We start from the raw sequence: 22,729 nt of genomic DNA on the forward strand, positions 1-22,729 counted from the left end.
CAGCATTCTTTCCAATGTCTTTTCCTTTGGGGCTGCATGCCCTGCTGCATCAGGCCACATGGGGCCTTTGCTGTATAGGAACCTGAGGTTCCTGAAAGCCTTGGCTAAGAGGCATAGAAGGACTGTACCTTGGGTAGCTGGTGTCAGATTATCTCTGGGTGTCCCCTTGAAATAATTTCTTTTCTGGACCCCTACAGAGACCCAATGGAGGGATTGGCCCAAGAAAGGAGAGTTTCTGCTTCAGGTAGCTACTAGAATCACCCAACATGCTATGAAATATGTCTCTGAAATATGGTTAGACCCAGGGGATTGTAATCACAGGCTCCTCCCTAGACCACTGCCACCCCAAGTGTGGTCCAGGACCCACCACACTGGTTTCACCTGGGAGCTTGCTCAGGCCCAAGGCCAGACTTGTTGAGTCAGAATGTGTGAGTTATAAGATTCCCTGGTGATTCACATGTACTCCAGAGTCTGGAAGGGCTCGGGTGATGGAGGTCATGCTACTGGGAGCAATCAAGTCTGTGAATCTCATTAGCTGGGGAACTGTGGGCCAGTCACTTTTACCTCTTGGGACCTGTTTCCTCATCTGTAAAAGGACAATAACCTCGGTGCCACAGGGCCATGGAGAGATCCAAGGGATGTGAAAGCACTGACTAGCATTTGCCCCATAATTTGTTTAAAGGCCAAGAGAATCCCAAAGAAGTCCTGGTGAGGGATGGGGTTACTACATCCTACAGGGATGGGCAGGTGGGAGGCTCCAACCCAAGCTGCATCTCTGGTCTTTACCCAGACAAATGAGTGCTCAGTGCAAGCAGGGCATGTTTTCTTTTTGCAGTGAAGCCCAGCAGGGGCCCCACACCCAGGGTGGCCAGAGCTGGGCCATGGAACTGACCCAGAAGGTCCTTTTACTGGCCATTTTGCCTGGCAGTAGAGAAGTTAACCTCATGTCCAACCCTCATCTCTCGAGCCCTTTCTGGGACCATCTATGCCAGGGGTTTGTCCTTGGGTATTATCTCAGGCTTTCCTCCTTGAAGGTCCTGTGGATTATATGGAACCCTTTGCGCTCGATAGACACAGCGGACTAGGGAGCAGAATGAAATTATTTTAATAGCATAGCAACACTTTAGGACCACGCATCACAGACGAGGAAAATGTTTTGCTTTCCATTTGTACAATTCTGGTGAGGTGTGAGGTTGCACTGGACAATCTTACAGACATTTTTCACATTGAAAACTTAATAAATAGATAATGAAAATGTCAAACTTCAGAGACAATGACTTATGAGTGTGATTGTTTTCTTTTTCTGCCTCTTCTGAGCCAGGCGGTTGCTTCCTGGTGTGCCGACAAAGGCAGGGTCCCTTAGGAGGGGTATTCATACTCCTCAGCACTACGCCGGCCAAAATCCATCCAGCCCATGTAGTCCCGGTCGCTTATCCTGTGACTGGGGTCCAGGTTCTGCAGGTTCTTAATGACGGACATTCGGCCAGAAGGAGCTACAAGGGGCAGGGGCAAAGGAAGCAGGGCCATTACATCTAAGAGCATCACTATTTCAATCTGTAAAGGAGAACAATGGGAAAAGCCAGACAATACAAAAGCTCCTCCTTAAAGGTATCAAAGAGCTGTTCCAACAGTGGGATGGATTACTAGACCAAAATCTAAGAGAAGGACCCAAGTCTGTGTCACTAGAGAGAGTAGTATTTACTAGCCATGGGTATGGCTTCCAATCTATAAGGATTTAAGTGAATCCACAGATTTGTGGCCTTCCACAGCTTAGATATGCCTTAGTTTTCCTACTCCTTGGGGTGTTTCCACCGTGGTAGCTGGCCCTCAGTAGATGCCAAGCAAGGGTTTCCTTGGTACTTACCCATTTCTGGAATTTGCCCCTTGATATCCCGAGCATACCTGACTATTGTTAAGGTGACGCAGTTACAATATTTTGGTTTTTTTTTTAGTTACAATATTTTGATGTTAGAATGGTTTAAAAAATAGAGTCAAGTTCCACTGCTAGACAAATACTGTGTACAAATTAATTTGAAACTACCTTCTTTTTCAAAATGATAATGAGAGTAAGACACACTGTCAGATTAAAATCTTACGTCAGTGGCATTCAAAGAAGAGTGGGCAGAGAGGTAATAAGGAGGTTAATTCATCCCTTTTGACCAAAATGCAATAACTGAATGAAAAATGGACCTTCAGGAGTTAAGTCGTCAGGAACAGGATGATTCTCACGTGTAATTCACATTGAGCGAACAGGGACATGAAGAAGCAGTTTCTTTGGAGACATATGACACAGTCCTAGCCCACAGATCACAGACAGTGACCTTCTGGATGTGAAATCAGTATAATGCCTTCTTTTGTGCAAGCTAAGAGGCAAGAAATGTCCCTCAGGGACCTCAAAGGGGGAAAGCCCAGGGGACTTTAAGAGCAGAGTGATGGAGGACTGCTCCATGGTTCCTATCGTATGAGGGCCCCTGTGACCCCACTGCTCTGGATGCTGGCATCGAACCCTCCTGTATGAGACTGCCCTTGCCAGCTCCTGCCCACAGGCTGCAAGGAGTCAGACTATGACTTATTTATTGATAAATGACCTTGCAGGAGCAGTTTCTCTGTCTTATTGGATAACCAAGTGAAGCTAGCTAAATTAAAAACCAGAAACAATTATACAGAGTAATGTCCCCACCCATTCTTCTCCTGACATCCCCACCTCAATCCCTTCCCAGCCTTGGGATCAAAAGTCAATCCAGACATTCCTGCCTCTTTGCAGGTATCTCCAGCTATGCAAAAGGAAAACAGACCTGGCTGTTTCATTGTTCAACATTTTTCAGGTGAAATACTAGTCTTTGCATTCAAAAAAACCTTGCATATCCAGTTATTTGTACCCAGTTATAGAAATGTAGCCCATTCTTCTGCCTGGTGATGATGAATGCCACCATGAAGGGCTGGGCATAGCCCCAAGTTCCAGTTAATGAAGGCAAAGCGGCAGCTTCGAGGTGCATAAGCAGCCTAGGTTTGTTGGGCTTGGGTGGGGGAGGGGGGTGGTGCAGGAATCACATTCAGCCCTGGTAGCTGTGCTGGTTTCACACCTCAATCCCTCCATTCCACACACAGTTCTGTGCTCACAGTGTGTGCATTTACCTGGGTCCTCACTCGCTTCTCCAGTGTGACACAAAGTAGGAACTACACCTGGTTTACAGAATTGAATTGAAGGTCCTGCCTCCTTTAAACTTTAAAACCCCCCGAATGGGCAGTACAGCTGGGAAGATGACTGGCTTCCAGTCCCGCTGGGGAGGGCAGGGCTTGAACAGAGTGTCAGGTGTGCAAAGTCATGTAGGTTATATATTCTCCCAGAGCCTAATGGAACTTACTAACCAGGGCTTCAGCGAGGAGTAACAGACAGTACAGATGTTACAGATGTAGCATTAGAGCTTTGTTGGGCATGGGGCAGGTGTATGCTAGATGTCCCCTGCCCCCAATAGAATCGCTTCTCAATCACTGAAAGCTCTGCAGACAATTAATTTCTAACAATAAACTCTTGAGCACTCCTCGAAGAGTACATTATCGTGTTTAGAATCTGTAAGCATAAGTACTGTAGTTGAGTACATATCCAGTATGATCTCAAAATGTGTAAAATATTCAAGGATAGGTATAAATATTTCTTCCTGGTTCATATTTGTTAAATAGGCGAGTAGGATTATTTTCTGCCTCGTGCCGGTTGTGGGTGTTGGCAGCTGAAGTCCCGAGGGGCTGCCATTCCCGCATGGGCTTGTGTGGTACAGCATTCTAAAGGCAAAGGGAGAAAGTGGCTGAGCAGAGATGCTAGGGACAAACTTCCAGCTAAGATTTGTAGTATAAAGCCACTGCCAAGTGTCAGTTCTGGGGAAGTAGTTTGGCAACTGGCTTGTTTCTCAGACCTGTTTCTCGTGGCTCTTTCCTGATGATGGGGAGGGGGTTCCAGATGACAGCTCAGTGAAAAACCTATGATATTTCGGACTGGTCTGGCTGAAGTTCAACTGACATCCAAGGACAGATATTAAATTACTTTGAGACAGATAATCAATAGGAATTCAAGAAGTTTTCAGACTTTCTCTGTCATCTGACTAATATTTCCAACATCTCTTAATTTAATTTTAGTTAGAAAGCAAAACAGAAGATGGTAGCTGGGACAATTTCCCAAAGAGCGGACAAAATATAACAAATCATCTTAAATCATCTTTTTTTTTTTTTTCTCCTTCTGAATTCCCCTGGTCGAAAAACTTTTGATCTTACCTTCATATGAAACCATCAGAGACTCTGGAAAGCCAAGCCCATCATTTTTTCCTTGTTTAGTCAAGGAAAGCCTCCCTGGCACATGGGACGGTCAGAAAGCCTCATGGGAAAGGGGTCCACCCTCTACCCTTCCCAATAGCATTTTCTGTGGTTTATTGGCTGGCTGCATTGGTCTAGTTTAGCACACCACCCCACAGCCATCCATGTCACAGCGGATCAAGTTGGTTGAAAAAAAAAAAAAAAAACTGTTTCAGTCCCAATCATGATTCCTAAGGAGCCTACAGACAAATGAGCCTCCCTCGGAATCACACAGAATGCTAGAAGGGACCTAGGGAACTCTAGCTTTCTCTGTGCTTTACAGACGAGACAGGCCCAGGAAAGGGACAGGGCTGTCAGTATGTCACCCTGCTAGTGAGCCACCAAATCACCATAATCCTGCAGACAGACATCAATGCTGAGAAACCTGGCTTGCACAGTCCTGCTGCAATTGGGACCACCTCTCTAACAGCAAAATAAAAACAAACAGGTCTCTTGAGTAATCATTTTAAATCACTGCCAAGGAGAACTCAAAACTGCTACTGATTCTTTCCTCCTGTTACATTCTTTGGTGAAAACTGACACATCGTCACTGTTTTTTCCACTGTTGTCAGGACGCAAGAGCTTTCTCAGCATCAATGCCTTCCTGCTAGGGGGTTTCCAAGTGTCACACCTGGGTGGCTCCCGGTTCCTCTGCATTTCCAGTATTGGGTATTTGGTAGATCTGCAAAGTCTTTTAGAGTCAGTAATTTGCTTCATAATTACCTTTTAATATCTTCATAATACAGCGTTGAACTTAAGCAGCAACACGGGCCAACACTAGTTCAAGAAAGCTCTTTTAAAAAGGTTTTCCTTAATTAATTGAATCCACCGCATTCGCTCTCAGTTTTCTACAAAGGAGGCCAGAAAACCGTACTGTCCAGCGCAGTGCAATGGGGGGGGGGGGCGGGCGGGGGGGAGAGGGCGAAAGTGAAGAAACCTTTCGGCTTAAGGCACCGCCTGTTTCCTTCCCAGGGGCTACCCACCTCCATCAGCAGGACGCTGGGGAACAGGGTCAGGATGGGGAGCCGCAGGCGGGGTCAGAGGAATAAGGACCCCGTAGGCGAATGAGCATCCGTACCTTTCCGGGCCTGCTGGATGTACCTGGCCAGCAGGGCGCCCAGGTGCGCGCGGGGCTCGCCGTCCACCTTCTGCACTGCCCTCAGCTGCCTCCGGGGCGCCTCGTCCTCCCGCTGCGCCCCCGGGCCCGCCGGGTCGGCCGGGACGGGCTGCGCCAGGGCGCCCGCCGCCAGTACCGCCAGCAGCACGCACAGGCACACGCCGCCGTTCATGGCTGCGGGACAGCAATGGGACAGGGGACGTGAACGACAAGGCGGGGGCCTCGCGGGCTCTGGCGGAGGCACCGGGGGCTCAGTGCAGGCGCGCGGGGCTCCGGCCGCGCCCGCCGGTGCAAGGCAGGGGCTCGCCAGGCGCCGCGGGGGCACGCGGCGGCCACACCCCGTGGAGTCCCGGGGACCCAGCCTTCCGCCTGGGCTGGCAGAAGAAACGTCTTCTGTTTTCCTTGAGTTTCAGAAAGTGTTGTTAGAGCGCCCGTCTTGTAACTGGAAAAGCAAGAGTTAAAGCTGGGAGAAACCAGACCCCCGGGAGCCAAGAAGCTCTCAGTGGGGGAAAATAAAGGGTGAAGAAGGGAGGAGCGCAGCTTAAAATGCAGGAGCAAGAAATTAAAGCCGTGTTTCTGAAGTTTCTTTAAGGTGCACACGGGAACCGGCAACAAACTACGATGCAAAACCCAAAGGGCTTTTTAGAATCAGAAATAAGCGCTTGGTCTTCCGTCGTTGGCAAAGCGCCGTCGCCTTCGAGATCCACGAGCAGATACGACACCCGCACTTTTCTATCCCCAAAGCCTTGAAATTTCCTGCAATATTTAGAAAGTGAATTTAAATCTTAAAGCCCCTTGGGAGTCTATTTGAGGAGACGGCCGGGTGCACCGCACCTCCGTGTAACATCCAGCAAAGCCCTGGGCGCGGGCTAATTCCTAGCAAATAGCTATCCCGGCGCGGCACGGGCAGGGCACGGGGACGGAGACGGGGCAGGGCACGGGGACGGGCACGGGGACGGGGACGGGGCAGGGCACGGGCAGGGCACGGGGACGGGCACGGGGACGGGGACGGGGACGGGGACGGGCACAGGGACGGGGCAGGGGACGGGCACGGGGACGGGCACGGGGACGGGGACGAAGCCGGCTCGGAAGTCCCCCCGCCGCTCTGCCCGCCCAGCCCCCTCTGCTGTTCTGACTCCGAGACAGGTCTTCCGAGCTGTCTGTCGGGAAGAAGATGCAGAAAACAGGGAAATGCGGTGAAGGGGCACAAGACCGCGGACCGCATTCTCACACCACCTCGAGGGCCGGGGACCTACCTCGTGGGCTAGGAGCGTAGACGCGGCGGTCGGCGGTGGCGCAGCCCGGGAGCGGCGGGGGAGCCGAGCCAGGTGCAGGTGGGCCGGCGGCCGCCCCTTAAATAGGCCCTCCCGGCGCCGCCGGCCACGTGACGCAGCCCCGCGGCAGCAGGCGCTCAGGGGGCGGCCGCTGGGGCGCCGAGCGGCGGCGGGGCTCGGGGAGCGGAGGGGCGGTGGCCCGCGGAGACCCGCCCCGCCCCGGGGTCCAGCCCGCCTCTCCGGCCGGGGGGCTGCCCGTCCCGGTTCCGTCCCGCCCCCTCGCCCTTTCCTGCTCCAGGACGGGACGCCTAGGTGTCGGGATGGAGGAGCTGCCCAGTTAGGTCGGCCCTGGGGACCGGAGGCGCCCCGAGGAGGCCAGGGGCGGGCTGGGGAACTGGACCGGGCTGGGTGTCTGCAAAGTGTAATTCGGAGCTGGGGGTGGGGGTGGGGGTGGGGGTGGGGGGGGGCGAGGGGGGTTGCGCCCCGCCTGGAGCAGCTCAGGCTGCTCTGGGCATGTTGTGGGTTTTTTTTTGTTGTTTGTTTTTTGTTTTTTTGTCTTTTTTGGTGTTTTGTTTTTTTGGATCACTGAGTGGGCTTCTTGGGGGGGGGGGGAGGTCCTCACTTTCTTCTCGGCCCGGTGAGAAGCCCTGGAGGTTCCCCAGGATTCCGAGGGCAGGTGTTCCCGGGTCAGTGAAAGGGCCTTGGCCTCGGCGGGCCCTTGGGGTCCCGGGGCTCTGTTCATGCAGCTGTGGAGCGACGGTGACACCTCGGGACTTCGCTCGGAGCTTGGGAAAGGGCCGTTTGCCTCCGGGTCGCGGTCGAATTAGCCCCCGGTCGCCGACCAGTGGCGCCAGAGTGCCCCGAAGAGCCCTGCGCCGCACCCCATCCCCTCTCCCCGGCCGCCGAGCACTCACACCCCGCGGGCCCCCCGCGTCCTTCCCGGTGCCGTCGCGCCCCGGGCTGCCGAGCGAGGCCACCCGAGCCGGGGCGCCCTGGCGGCCAAACCATCTCGGCCAACCCGTCTGGGCGAAAGGCACTGCCAACCCCATTTCACAGATGGCAAACCGAGGCTCGAAGAGCTGCGCCAGCCGGGACTGCCCTGGCCGTGCGGCAGAGTCCTCCCGGGGGGCGCCTGGTTGGGTGGCTCAGTGGTGAGCGGCTGCTTCGGCCCAGGGTGCGATCCGCGGGCGGGGGATGGAGTCCCGCATCGGGTCCCCGCAGGGAGCCTGCTTCTCCCTTGGCTGTGTCTCTGCCTCTCTCTGTGTCTCTCATGAATAAACAAATAAGATCTTTTAAAAAAAAAAAAAGAATCTTCCCAGCCCGAGACCTCGGGGTCACATCTGTCCCTTGTCCAGCCCCGGAGCCCTTCATTCCTCTCCTCCTTTCCCTCAAGAAGGACTTGGAAGTGCCTTTTTCAAAACTGGCACCTGTACTCAGCTGTAGGGTTCCCTACATGGGCAGGACTGTGAGGACTCTAGCATGGGGGCATGGAGGTGGCTGGGAGAGCTTGGTGGGGAGACACTTCTGGTTGCATCCCCTTTTCTAAACTCTAGAGGCTGCTGTATTTCTGCAACCTACAGGCAACATTTTTGAAACAGCAGCAAGTAAGATGTTTTCCAGTGGTTTTTCCACAAGGCTGCTAAGGGGTGTGTAGTTCAGTTGCAGGAACTAGTTTTATTTGTGACTGTGGCCAAGGTATTTCTGGGAACATAAACTTGCTACAAAACAGAATCACCTAAAAGGCTTGTTCAGATATCCTGAGTCTCTGATTCTGAGGTGGGGCCCAAGAATCTCCCGCTCTAACAAGTTCCCCAATGATGCGCCTGCTGGTGAGCCCCTGAATGCACTTTAAGAACCACTGCTATAGAATTTCCTTGTGGTAAGCCAGTGACTTAACACCCTTCCTTCCATCCACTTAATTAATAATTAATATTTATTGAACAGTTGCTTTGTGCCAGGCATTGGGGATGCAGCATGAACAATGATGACAATATGATGGGGGAGCAGCAAAAAAAGTAAACAGACAACCCTCTAGTGATTCTGATGTATTTGAGGGACTATCGTGGTGCAGGAGTTGGGAGATGATCCCAGAGAAGTATTTTTTGGGTTTTTTAAAAATATTTATTTATTTATTTATTTGAGGGGGGGCCACAAGTGAGTGCTTTAGGGTGGGGAGGGAGGGGCAGAGGAAGAAGGAGAGAGAGAGAGAAATCCTCAAGCAGGCTCCATGCTCAGCAGGGGGCTCCATCCCAGGACCCTAAGATCAAGACCTGAGCCAAAATCAAGATACAGTCGCTCAACTGACAGAGCCACCCAGGTGTCCCCTAGAGAAATGTTTTGTTGAGGGGGAGCAGAGGAAGGAGACCCTGATTTTAGAAAGATGAGTCTGGTTGTAATGTGAGAAGCATTCCAAGTGGGGAGAAGCTGTAAGTCTGGATCTATTAGGAGGGCCAGATGGGATAAAGATAGATTTATATTTTGGTTTACAATGGATTATGAAGCCTATTAGTTATTATGAAACATATTAAACATTATCAAAGCAATGTGTTCATTAGAGGTAATTCAGAAAGTCAGTAAAAGTAGAAAAAAGAGGAAAAATTCCATTTTCCCGGGACAGCCACTGTTAACCTCTTGATGTCAGAGAAGCTTGTAGAGGCAATGAAACTAGGTGACTGAGGCTGACACTGGGGCTCTGTGTTGTGAGACAAGTGGGTAGGTGGAGTGTTACCCAAGACCAGGAGGTCAGGTGTGAGGGCCGGGTATGGGGTTGAGGTAGGTAATCTAATATAAGATTGAACTCATTGCTTGTGTGTGGATGTCCCAGGAACAGGTTGAGAATGAGCCCTAAGCTCAGGACATAGAGGCACTGGAAGTGTGGACCAGAGTCTTTGGGTGGAGGGTGACAGCCAGCCTAGCGGGTGCCTAGGAGGGCAGGTGAATAAGTGGACACCTCTAGGCACATCGAGAGCAAGACGGTGAGTGGAGAAGAGGGAGCTGAGACACCAGAATAAGGTGTCTGAAGGAGTGGTCAAGACACCAGAGTAAAAATGCCTTAAGAAGAAGCCAAAAGTGACAAGGATTATCAGAAGCTGGAAGAAGGGCTTATGCAGTGGACCTTTATAACTTGCTATAAAGTTGTAGTCACTTCACCTCTAGGAATTGAATTCTGAGCAGGGATATATTATAGAAGATTCTCTGGGAAAATAAAAAGTTAAAAGGGGTCTGAACTCCATGGCCATACTAATAAGTCTTCCTTCTTAATGGATCAGAGGGTACTAATAACTCTGACCACTTCTAAAGCAAGATGTGCCTGGGCCCCCACTTTTCCAGTTAATGCATGTGTTTATCTGCATTAAGGAGAATCCATTTATTCACTAAAGGTACTTGCTTAATGCCCCTTAAGGTAGATGCTTTTGGTGCCTTCACTACAGCTAATGTCCCACCTCTGGCTCTGGCTGTTGGGGGAGCCAGATGCAGGGTTCAATCCCAGGACCCTGAGATCATGACGTGAGCCAAAGGCAGATGCTTAACTGACTGAGCCACCCAGGTACCCCTAGCTGGATTTGGACTGGGTAATTTTGAGCATTCAGACAGTGTTCCCATCTCAAGCTTTTAAAGCACCCCTTTGCAGTTCTCTGCCTCAAAACTCAAACCCAGAAGAGGTTTAGTCTGGAAGTACATGGGTCTTAACATCCCAGAGGACAACCCTCAATCAGTGGGGGATAGGAGCCCATTTCCGGTCCTCTGTGTGGACCATTCCCAGAAGCTTCTGGAATCTTCTTAAAGTTCCTTTGCCTCTAGCAATAGCCTCCCTTTAGCTGAATTTTCTTTTTTAAAGATTTTATTTACTTATTATTTAAGAGATACACAGAGAGAGAGCACGAGGTGGGGGGCAGGAGGAGCAGAGGAAGAGGGAGAGGGAGAAGCAGACACCCCACTGAGCAGGGAGCCTGATACGTGGCTCAACCAGGACCCTGGGATCATGACCTGAGCCGAAGACAGATGCTTAACCTACTGACCCACCAAGGTGCCCCCAGTTGACTTTTCCTCCTCCCCTGCCTTACTCCTCTCATTTCCTCACTTCTTGTATCTGGGGTCATCTCTCAAATAAACCACTTGTCCCCAAAGTTTTCTCTAATTTCAAGATAATCCTACTTAAAAAATCAACTGTCCATTAGGCATTGTTGAGATACAACGGGGAACAATACAGACAAATCCCTCTGTTTGTGGTGCTTCCATTCTAGTGGAGGAGACAGATAATAAACAAGAAAAATACTTGTATATGCAATAGGTCATCGATGGGCACAAATGATTCTGAGAGAAGTAGATCAAGTAGAGGGTATGGGCAGAAGACTTGCAGGAACATATACAAACCCCTGCTTGACGTCCCTCTGTTCAGGCTCTTTGATACATAGACCTCACTAGGTATGTGAAGGAGAAATGGTTTTGCTTTTCAGTACAAATGAACACAAAGGGGGTTGTAATGAGAGTTTTCCTTGTTTGGAGGTTGTGGTTGTATTTTACCAAGTGTGAGATGGTAATTAAGTTTCACCCTAAGCCCATCCTCTTGTCTCAGGAAAAGGAAAAAAACAGATAGTGCCCTCTCTGTCTCCCACCTGCCAACGCCTCACCTCCTTACCGCTGAGCGAGGCTCACCAGCTGAGGCCCCGAACTGCCCATGTGGAAGGTCCTTCATGCCATGCAGGGGGCTGAAAGCATCATGACCATATCCAGATGTGGCATTTGAAAGGGAGTAGTGGTGAGAGGGAATTGTTGCAATTAGGATTTTTAGTCCTGGGAGGTATCTCAAAGACATATGTCCATTCTTCACTTGCAGAAGACTGAGTGGAATTTCCAGGGATGTACTAGAGCCTCCTAATTTATTATTCACAGAATTTAAACTTGTTACTAGTAATTCCTCTTTAAAGGAGGTCAGGAGATTGTTGGCTCTGATTCAAAATACATTGGTTTGAAGGCTTCTTTTTGGGTCCTAAGTGTTTTCCCCTGGTACATATGGTAGAAATGCCATTAATTGTTCTGGAAACTTTCAAAGGCCCCCAGAGCCAGTGTTTCTGCTATCACCCAGAATGATTTGATTGAAAAGCAAGAAGTAGCTGTGGTCATTGGGGACAGTGCTTCCTTTCCTTAATGATGAGCTCCATTAGAATGTCTTGTCTTAGTTTTAGTGCTCACAAAAGTAGGGCTCAGACAGGCACCTGGGAGCAGGAAATTTATTTGGCAGTGATCTTAAGGAAGCAGGGTGAGGGGACAGGGGAGAGAGAGGACAATCAAGTGCATGTTGATGAGTGGGTTCCTGCTGTGGGGGCAGTCCCACTGGGGTCTCTGTGAGATACCTCATGGAACATGCCTCAAAACCAGCCCACCTGAGGCTGGGAGGAGAGCCTGGGGGATTTACCCACCGGCTCTGGTGCCCCATTGGTTGAGGGCTGCTCCAGGGATGACGGCTTCCTCTTCACTTCTAAATCGGCTTCCCTGCTCCTACAGGGCCAGAGAAAGTTCTCAGGTAGAGAAGAGAGAGGATGATGGCTGAGGTTGGAATAGCTACCAGGGAGCCAAGGGGACTAGCTGGGCTGCTATAACAAAATACCATAGACTGGGTGGCTTAAACAAAACACATTAATTTCTCATAGCCTGGAGGCTGAGAGGACCCAGGTCAGGGAGCCATCGTGGTCAGGGGCCTGGTGAGAGGTTTTTTTCTGGGTTCTCTTCCTGTCGTATCCTCGCATGATAGAGAGACAGAGCAAGCTCTATGATTTTGTTCTTTGTTAGGGCACCAATTCCAGCATGAGGACCTCGCCCTCACGATTACATCTAAACCTAATTTCCTTCAAAGGTCCAATCTCCTAATATCATCACAGTGGGGATTAGGGCATCCATATGAATTTTGGGAGGACATAAACATTTAGCCCATAGCAGACTGCAACATGCCTGCGTGGAAAAGAGGAAAAATCCTTTCACTGGCATTTCTGTAAGGTTACTGAAATCCTTTAAATCTGGGGAATCCCCTAAACCTGGGACCTCTCATTCAAGGGTCACAAACCCAAACACCAACAGGTGAGCAAAACAGGCTACGGGTCAGAAGAGCAACAGCGACATCACAATGATAAATGTCAAAAGACTCTTGTGAGTGGTAGTTAATCCTCCTGGGGAACTCTCCAGGCAAGTGTAGAACTCACACTTCAGAGTTATCTTATCCAGTGGGAGCTGGGGTATTTATACAACAGCTCCAGCCAGTCACTGGTTGAGGGTGGTTCCCAGAAGGGGCGCATTAATTTCCTAGTGCTCGTGGCCCACTGGGTATATGGGCCAGAGAGGTTTCCAGCTCCCATGGGAAGGCCTTACGGGGACAGCTACTGATGCTGGTTTTGGAAGCTGAGCCTGCACACACTATGTAGGTCGGGCCAGAGGGGTGATAGGTGGGGCAGTGACACTGCAGATTTACTCTTCTAATGCTTTGCTGACACTCAGTATTAGAGCTTACCATACTTTACCTTAATTTCCTACAACAGTCCTTGGTCCATAGCGGTTGCTCAATAAATCTATTGACTGACCTCTTCATCTATATGAATATCTCATTTGCCAGAAGACAGGACTGTGACTTCTGTGCTGGATGCATGAGAAGTGATCAATAAACATTTACTGAGTAAACAACTCTTAGTTCAATGGACTGGATATACAAGCTGTCTATTGGTGAATGACAAGCCATTGGCTGACCCTGGGCTTGGTCACTGACTCCCAAATTGTCACAGGAATTGTTTTCAGTACCATTTCTTTTTGCCAGGGATATAAGAGCTGCCAGAAACAGGAGATCACCTCATGAATGGATAATAGGAATGGGGAGAGGTGAGCTCCCAGCCATTAGTCTCCATGCAGAACAAGCCTTTGCTTTTCAAACTAATACTGAAAAGCCAAAATGAATGGTAGTTGCTGGGGAAACTGGCTGCCTATGTCCTCAGACCTGTCCCTTGGCTCACTTTCCTTTGTAGAGGTTTAGAAGAAGCTTCTATGGCCATACTCAGGAAAAGGTAATGAACAGACTCAAGTTCTTTGACCAGTAGTCTGGAGTCTTTGTAATCCTGCCAATCCAGCTTTCCTCTAAAGCTGGGGCTCCGTGTGACAGAGGACAAGGATGTATCCCTCTAGTGGTCTCAACACCCATCAGAGACACGGCCCACCTTAATAGCCCACCTGAGTTAATTTCCCCTCCTCTGAGTTAATTCTTAGGGCCACAGCCTTTCCAGGATGACCTTATTGGGAAAGCTCTTAGTTTTTAAAAATAAACTAAAATAGTTTGAATATGTATTAAAGGCACATAATTCACAAATGAAAAGGTAGAAAAAAGTATATAATAAAAATGAAGTCTTCCCCTCACCTCATATTTCCGTTCAGTTTCTCTTCCTTAGGGACAGAGTTCCTCTAGTTTTTAGTAAATTCTTCCAGAATCTATGCACATACAAGTACATCAAATAAGTGTCTCTCTCCCTCTGTCTCTCCACCTCTCTCCCTCTCTCTCTCTCTCTCACACACACACAATGTCCCGATAGAAGCACATATTACATAATGTTCTATACTTCACCTTTTTTTACTTAAAATATATATTGAAGTCACTGTATTGTTGGAATAATTCTACCTCAAAATCTATAGAATATCCCTTTTATATGGCTGTGCCATAATTTGTCTAGCTAGTTCCCTATTGATAAAAATGTAAATAGTTTCCAGTATTTTCTAATTATAACAGAAGCTTCTTGAATATACATCAATCTGCACATGTACAAAATTACTGATGACATGAATTTATAGAATTACAGAATTAAAGGATATGTACATTTAACATTTTGATAAGTATTACCAAGTTCCCCCCACCCATAGCAATTGTTTCCAACTGTCAAGGACAGCATATTTATCTCTTCTTGCTGATGAATTCTTCAGCTCCAGCTACTTGGCCAGCTCCTCAGCCATGCCCACGGCATAAGAGCATTAGCTCTGAATGTAGAGAGCTGACCTCACTGAATGACTGGGATTTAAACTTTGAGCGATGGTCCTATTTGAATTCCAATGTGTGTAGGAGGCAAAAGTAAGAGACACAACCAGTGGCTGGTTCTGCCCTCTAGGTGACTTTTGGAAATGTATGGGGATTTTTTTTGGGGGTCAGTACAATAGTAGGGAGCACAATGCCTGATGGCATTGGGGAGGGGGAACCAGGATGCTGGGTGCCTGGCAACCCCCTGGAGAGACAAGCACATGTTGAATGATACACTGGACATTCAAGTAGGTGAATAAAGCCTGTCTATAATGATGCAAGCCTAGGAGGCGCCTGGGTGGCTCAAGTTCGTTGAGCATCTGTCTTTGGCTCAGGTCATGATTCGGAGGTCCTGGAATCCATCCCCTCATCGGGCTCCCTGCTCAAGGGAGAATCTGCTTCTCCCTCTCCCTCCCCCTGCTTGTCCTCTCTCTCACTCACTCACTCATTCTCTAATAAAAAATAAATAAATAAATAAATAAATAAATAAATAAATAAATAAATAAATAATTTTTAAAAATTATGCAAGCCTAGGAGATTACTTCATGCAACATAAAAAAAATATTTTTTTTCACTGAACTTTCCAAGAATGTGAGGACTGTTAAATCAGGGGAAGATTGCCTTTTGTTATGTTTGGGATTTTTAACAGGAGATGGCCACATTTTGAAAAATCATGTCACCAGTCCCAAGGGTACTTGTGGTGTTTGAGCTCCCTATACATACCTACACTGGCCCACAAATCTGTTTTCCATAGACAAATCCCTATATTATTTAACCTTTATTTCAAATCAGAAATGCAAAGAAAAATGTTTGTAATATTCAGTTGCAAATTGTGTTAGTTGTATTAAGGCCAAACTGACTCACTCTAAATAGGTGTGAACATCTGACAATTTCCAGTCTTCTAATTAACTGTGTCTGATCATTTACATATTAAGATACATATCATTTTATTCTAAATTACTTTGATATTATGGAAGGCACTTTCTATCTACAATATGTTATATTTGTGACAGAATTTTGATTTTAAAAATATTATGTGTATAGGTGTGTTGTAAGAGTTATAAATGACATTTCAGGCTCTTTCTCTCTCTCTCTATCAAATAAATAAATAAGTACATCTTTTAAAAAGGGGGCCCCTGGGTGGCTCAGTCAGTTATGCATCTGCTTTCAGCTCAGGTCATGATCCCAGGGTCCTGGGATGGAGCCCTGTGTCCTGCTCCTCAGGGAGCCTACTTCTCCCTCTCCTGCTGCTGCTTCTCCTGCTTGTGCTCTCTCCTTCTCTGTCAAATAAATAAATAAATATATCTTTTTTTTTTAAATGGTATTTCAGGACAGCAAAGAGAGCATGTGAAGTATTTGTTGTCCAAAGTGGGTGTTGAGTCAGATGAGGTTGGGATTTAGGCCTTAGGAGCATGGATGTTTAAAGCCTGCTCTACCTGTTTTTTGTTATCTTAATTCAATTAGGAGAAAGAGGGCAAAATTTGGGAGAGGGATTAAGGCAGAGGTCCCAGAAAGATGGGGTGCAGTGTGTAAGTGTGTGGAGGCCAAGAGGTCAGGCTGTGGTGCAGAGAGAGGGTAAGCACACATTTCCTCTCCTCACCATGCTACTGAGCAATGGGTTTGACTGCAATATCCAGCCTGCACTCACTTCTTGTGGACAATCCTGAGATCTGAGGGTGGACAAGGAGGTTGAGGATTCCAGATCTCTGAAATGGGCAGAGATCTGGGGTTTTAGGAAAGCAAGTTAGGCTATTTTGCATAAGAATAATTTTGAGCAATGTCCAAAGGACATATTGGTGGACAGGTAGCCCAAAGGAAAAAGAGGATACCATTTCATGTTAAAAAGCAGTGGTATTTGAACTTTGGGGATTTGTACCATAAATGTAAAAGTTCTATTTAGATTTTCATTCCTTAAGGAATAGCACAAACCTGCAGCATAGGCAACAAAATGTTAAAAATTGGCAGCCCAGAAATGAGGGATCTGCGCATGTATTTTCCTAGCACCCATGATGATGAGTGAAAGAGAGTTTGTTTACCAGCTTCTGTGACTTCCCTGGAGATGGCTGGCAACAGACGGGCCTCCAGCTGAGCGGGGAGCTTTGGGGTGCTGGGCCCAGGGGCTGCCGAGGACTTGCAAAGGAGTGAGAATATGATCTTATCTGCCAGATTGTGTTTCTTATGTAAGTTTCTGGAGCTGGGAGTTGAAAGGAAAAAGAGATTTAGTCTTTGAGCAAGAATGTTGGTTTGCAGAGTGCCTGTGTGGCTCAGTCGGTTGAGTGGCCAGCTCTTGATCCTGGCTCAGGTCATGATCTTGGGGTCCTGGGATCGAACCCCATGTCAAGCCCCACACTCAACATGGAGTCTGCTTCATATTCTCTCTCCCTCTCCCACTGCCCCTCCTGCTTGTGCTCTCTCTTTCTCTCAAATAAATGAGTACATCTTAAAAAAAAAACGAATATTGGTTTATATTTTGGGTCCCTGTCTTAATTTGGGACCCACCCCAAAAAAACAGACCCTAAGGCAAAGAATGATGCAGGTGGTGTGTTTGGGAGGACATCCCAGATTGCTGAACTGAGAAGGTTAGAAAATGAGTCTGAGAAGAGAGAAAAGTCAAGTAAGTGTGGGTTAATGAAGGTTACTGGTGAGAGAGACTGGGGCTCAGTCTGGCTGGGTCCCTTCTGAGTGGCTGTATAGGAAACACCTCATAATTGCCCCACTGGAGCATTAATCTAGGACTCATGTGTCCTATTGTTTGAGGGCTCAGCGATGGGTTGGAGGCAGGGAGGACCTAACACAGGCTGAGAATAGAGATGCAGGTTGGATGTAGGCAGCCACCAGCCTATATGAAAACCTGTCCCATGCAGCTGCTTATGGGTTCAAGTGGGCGGAGGGGATGTGTATGAAGCATCAACAGTGTCTCCTGCAGCCCCTAAGTGCAAACCTGAGGAAAGACCTCATTACATTCATGCACTGTTAAAACACACAAGTCTTCCTATTTTGTTCCTATTCTTTGGGAATGTATGCATCATTGGGTATAAATATTTTGCTGGGAGAAATGTTCATGAAACATGTCCTCCTTCTCATGCTGAGTACCATTCTTTTTCTTCTCCGACCCTGGAAATTTCATAACTCTTGGGTCTTCCATCCATGGTTTGTGTAACTCAGAGCAAACCACTTTGGGTTTGTAACCCTGTGTTTGCACAACTGTCAAACGAGTCGCGTAGGAATCATGTCCTAGAGCATTGCAAGCTTTTAATGGGATAAACCTTAGCGGAGTGAAGTGAGGGTTTGGGGACAAGAAAACTTGCATTTTCAGCTTTTTTGCACATTCAGCTCTTTTTGGAGGAGGAGGTCTCAGGTCAAGATACTGAGGAGGAGATACTCATGGGAGGATGGAGTAGAGATGAGAGGTGTTTTGGGATTGTGTTGCTTACACAGATTTGTAAGTAGAGATGAGAGGTGTTTTGGGATTGTGTTACTTACACAGATCTGTGCCAAGCCTCCTAAATTTATCACTCCCCTTTCTGAGAACAGTGGCTCCATTGAAGTCAAAGTGGAGGGAGAACCATGCTAAAAGTTTAAGTCCACTAAAATTGTCAAGTTTTGGGGGGGGCAGTTTCTGGGCTCCCCATGGATGACCCTTGTATAACAAGATGCTAATTTTAAAGAGAAATCTCGGATGCAGAGAGCGGGAGTGATAGTGCAGCTCTTTCTTGGCAACCCTAATTGCGGCAAGAGTTGCCAGGCTGCTAAAGGCATTCGCTTGTGCTATACACACAGCTGGGAAAATCAGAAGTGAGGAGCTGGTTTGTCACCAGCCAAAGCCCTGGAACTCACAAAGCAATCTGCTTTCTTTGGGAAGATACATATGGAGTCTAAAGGATTCGTCTAGAGAAATGCTGCTGGTTTTATAATATGGCTGTATTTCTTTTTCTTCCACCCATAGCTGTTTGCTCTCTTTCTTCGTTTATTTTATTTTATGATTTTATTTTTTTAAAAGAGACCATGCAATAGACACTGTAATTATAAAGAACTTACCTTCATAGGGCAGGCCCTCACATATTGACATCGATGCTTCATCAGATGCCATGGATGCCTTGTGGGTGGGTCTGACTTCCAGCTCCCAACCTTTGTGACCCTTTGCTCCACCGTTCTCTCTGGTGGTGAGAGAAGCCTGTTCTGCCTGCAGAAGTGCGCTTCAAGTGCTGGGGATTAATGGCCCCCAGGAACAGCCCTCAACTAGCAACTCATGGGAAGCAGTGAACACGTCCCCACCTCTCTCACCTAAGTCATGTTCTATGCTGGCTGCCATAGATCCCCAAGAGGGTTCAGCCACAAAGGCCCTTGGTGGTACCATGCTCAACAATGCTCCTTTCACTGGCTGCCTTCCTTGCTCTGTCTCATTTCCTTATTTCCATTCCCATGTTGTCTGGGATTGCCTCCCAAATAAACCACTTGTCCTCAAAGCCTTTGTTCAGGTCTTCTGGGAAAACCCAAATTATGATAGTTGAATTTTCAGCTTCCATCAACCTGAGTCATATTCTAGAGTTACGAATATTCCTTATGTTTACCCCATAATGGGCAATAAACTCTCTGTGGACCATGTGGCTAAGAGACCAGCACAGGCCTGGTAGCTAAGGGAGTACACTGGGCCTCGAAGAGTTTACTTTTTCCTGGGGCTAGAGGCTGACATATGGATGTGGACACTAGGGTTTATCTGAATGGGTTGCAGAAGCTTCTTTTTGCACAATTTGGCAAAGCATTTGCTGGATATACAGCGGCCTCCCCAGGATCAGGACTCTTATCCATTTTTAAGACCACATGAGAAACACCAAGTGTGCATTTCCTTAAGTCACAATCACTTATTTTGGACTAGTCATTCTCAGTGTAGGGTCCATTAATTGATTCCATACTTCAGAATCATGAAGGGTGCTTATTAAAGAGGCAGAGTTTGAGCCTCATCTTACACCTACTGTATCAGGACCTCTGAAGATAAGGCCAAAAGAAGGTGTTTTTTGACAAGCTCCTGAAATGTCTTGGCTGGACTCCCCAGAAGCCGACTTGAGTGATGCATCTGGTAGGAGAGTGGGAGAAGCAGGACAGGAATAGGGGAAGCTAAGACAAGGTGTATCCCAGACAGAGCCCCATAGAACATAGCCTCCACTGGATCTGGTAGGGGAGCTCTGGTATTTAAGTTACATCTTAGTGATGTTGCTACTTGAGGCAAGGGGCTGAGCTTTTGTTCTGCACCTGTCACTCATTGGCTAAGGGCAGCCAAGCTCACTGGCACTTCTGGTTCTCTGGAGGTACAGATAAAGAGACTCCAGTAGCCTGAGCACAGCTGTCTAGATAGAGTTATGAGTGGAAGCTATTAGAAGCTGGGGCAGGGGAGCACAGCAACCACAAATGAGATCCAAGGGCATCTGGGTAGAACAAAGACAGTGTCCATTCCAGCAGGTGATTCTTACACAAAATCAAGATACAGGACTAGAGTGAATTCCATGGAGTGGAGACAGTAGGAGTGGAACTGGGGAGAAGGTAGGTGCAGGAGTGTGGCTCCGTTGGACAGTTCCAGGTGTCCTTTTGAGATCTCCCCACTACTGAGCTATGCAAATATGCCTTTTCATTCTTCCTGGCTGTCAACTGGGTAATTTTTAGGGTATGCACGTGGGCATACACATGCCATTAGATAGCATGATTAAGTGAGTCCTTCAAAGCCTCTCTCCGCTGGAAGCAAAGGAGGAGCCCCCGTGCTTACTGCCAAGTTCTTCCCCTGCCCAGAGATACTCCAAAGGACATTCCAATCCCAGGAAAGGCCCAATGTAATTATTTGAATGATAGGAGAAAGTTACTTTAGAGGCTATTATTTGTAAGCAGCTGCCTTGGTGTCAAGTACAAGGACAGTCCTGGGAAAACCAAGATTATTATTATTTCTTATAGGTGGAGGAGGAATTGTGTCCACATAAAATAAGTGAATTTTTGAAACCTTATAAAAGGGAAATAAGATCGGATGGAAATTTAGGAAAGGGTGGGAGGGGATGCCAGGTGCTACTAGGCTTTGCTGTACATCTCCGGCCTTCTGCGTTTGTTTCCCCTAGCAGTCACTTCTCAGGAACACTCCTGTGAAGGACTTGTCATTGAGATCAATGAAGCCTCTGTGTAGCCAGGATCTGACCACCACTGGGAATAAAAACATGCTCTTCCTTTCAGGGAGAGGTTACAGATGCTAGACCTTTGTCTAGGGCAGTGACCAAAATGTCTACTGGTTTGTTGTCCAACCCAGGCTTCAGCAATGGAGACTATGATGTTGGACTATTTGCATGTCTGTCCAGGCTTAGAGGATCTGAGTTTTTTGGGCCAAATCAAAGGTGACTTTCCCCCCATCTCAATTCCTATAGTTTAGGTCTTCATTGATTCTTCCCTAGGCTGTTATCCTAGCCTCTAGATCCAAACCTTCTTTCCTCCCTTCCTTTATTTCCTCCCTCATTCCCTCCCTTCCTCCCTCCCTCCCTCCCTCCCTTCCTCCCTTCCTCCCTCCCTCCCTTCCTTCCTCCCTCCCTCCCTTCCTTCCTTCATTCCCTTCTTCCCTTCTTCCCTCTGCCCTTCCAATATCTATTGCTGTGCAACAAACCACTGCAAAACTGGGCTATTCAGAAGCTCTTTCTGGTGGTGACTTCCACATTTCCCTTACTTCACAGTTTCCTTGCCTCGCCAACATCTATCTTCTCTGGACCTGAGATCTAGGGTCAAGCCAGAGTAAGGGCAACTAGGGAAGACTGTTTCTCTCTCTCTCTCTCTCTCTTTTTTAAGATTTTCTTTTATTTATTCATTCATGAGAGACACAGAGAGAGAGAGAGAGAGAGAGGCAGAGACACAGGCAGACGGAGAAACAGGCTCCATGCAGGGAGCCTGACGCGGGACTCGATCCCGGGTCCCCAGGATCACGACCTGGGCTGAAGGCAGTGCCAAACTGCCAAGCCATCCAGGCTTCCCAGAAGACTGTTTCTCTAACCAGGTGCCCTCCATTTTAACCCTGAGGCCTGTCCCATCACAACTGCTCACAGTTGACTGAATTTTCCAATTGTGCCTTTTACACTCAGGGCAAGCACATCCAGGGCATAATCTCATATCGCCTTTTATTTTATTTAGTTTTTTAAAGATTTATTTATTTATTTACTCATGACAGAGAGAGAGAGAGAGAGAGAGAGGCAGAGACACAGGCAAAGGGAGAAGCAGGCTCCATGCACCGGGAGCCCGACGTGGGATTCGATTCCGGGTCTCCAGGATCGCGCCCGGGGCCAAAGGCAGGCGCCAAACCGCTGCGCCACCCAGGGATCCCCTCATATCACCTTTTAAACCTAACATTAGCTTAAGGAAGTCAATGGAAATGGGAAGCTGGTAACCCACAGACTCTGTGGGATGTTGGTGAGTCAGGTGTGGACCAAGCTTGTTGTGTTTGGAAAATGAAGTGCCTGCCACCTGAACATCTCCCCTTCATCCAGGAGAGGACACTTCCTGCCAATTGTGGGCTTGTTCTGCACTCTGAGATGTGAGCTTAGCATTTATTCTTCACCTTGTCTGAAAGTCACTCGGGTGAAGCACTATTTTTAATTGAGGTGACATGTTATACTTGAAAGAGGTTTGAATGCAGAGATGGGGGAGAAAGGGGAAGAGATCCTTTAAATCATAAGAGCATGGGCTTCAGTGTCAGACAATCTCAATTTTAAATCCCTGCTTTGCTCCTGTTGGCTGTGTGACCTTGCCTGCGTTACTCTGTCTCTCTGATTATCAGTTTTTCAACTTTAAAATGAATAGCATAATGACACCTACTTCTCTTGGTAGCTGTCAGGACTAGCTCAGGCACACAGAGTCCGAACACATAACCCCCAGCCAGTACGTGACATATGCCAACTACTGCCACCACTACTGAAGATGTGCTCTTTGGGATTTCCC

General features: G+C 47.9%; 1 protein-coding gene across 1 annotated transcript; it reads right to left on the reverse strand.

Moving 5' to 3' along the window:
- Positions 1-1,082: 1,082 nt before the first annotated feature.
- On the reverse strand, positions 1,083-6,850 carry CCK (cholecystokinin). Its single transcript, XM_038570550.1, has 3 exons — positions 6,718-6,850; positions 5,423-5,635; positions 1,083-1,493 (listed from the first exon to the last, which is right to left on the reverse strand). The coding sequence occupies exons 2-3, from the start codon at positions 5,631-5,633 to the stop codon at positions 1,360-1,362; spliced, it is 345 nt and encodes a 114-aa protein (XP_038426478.1). The 5' UTR covers positions 5,634-5,635; positions 6,718-6,850; the 3' UTR covers positions 1,083-1,359.
- Positions 6,851-22,729: the final 15,879 nt, after the last annotated feature.

This window comes from Canis lupus, chromosome 23 (genome assembly GCF_011100685.1).
Source record: "Canis lupus familiaris isolate Mischka breed German Shepherd chromosome 23, alternate assembly UU_Cfam_GSD_1.0, whole genome shotgun sequence".
Classification (NCBI taxonomy): Eukaryota; Metazoa; Chordata; class Mammalia; order Carnivora; family Canidae; genus Canis; species Canis lupus.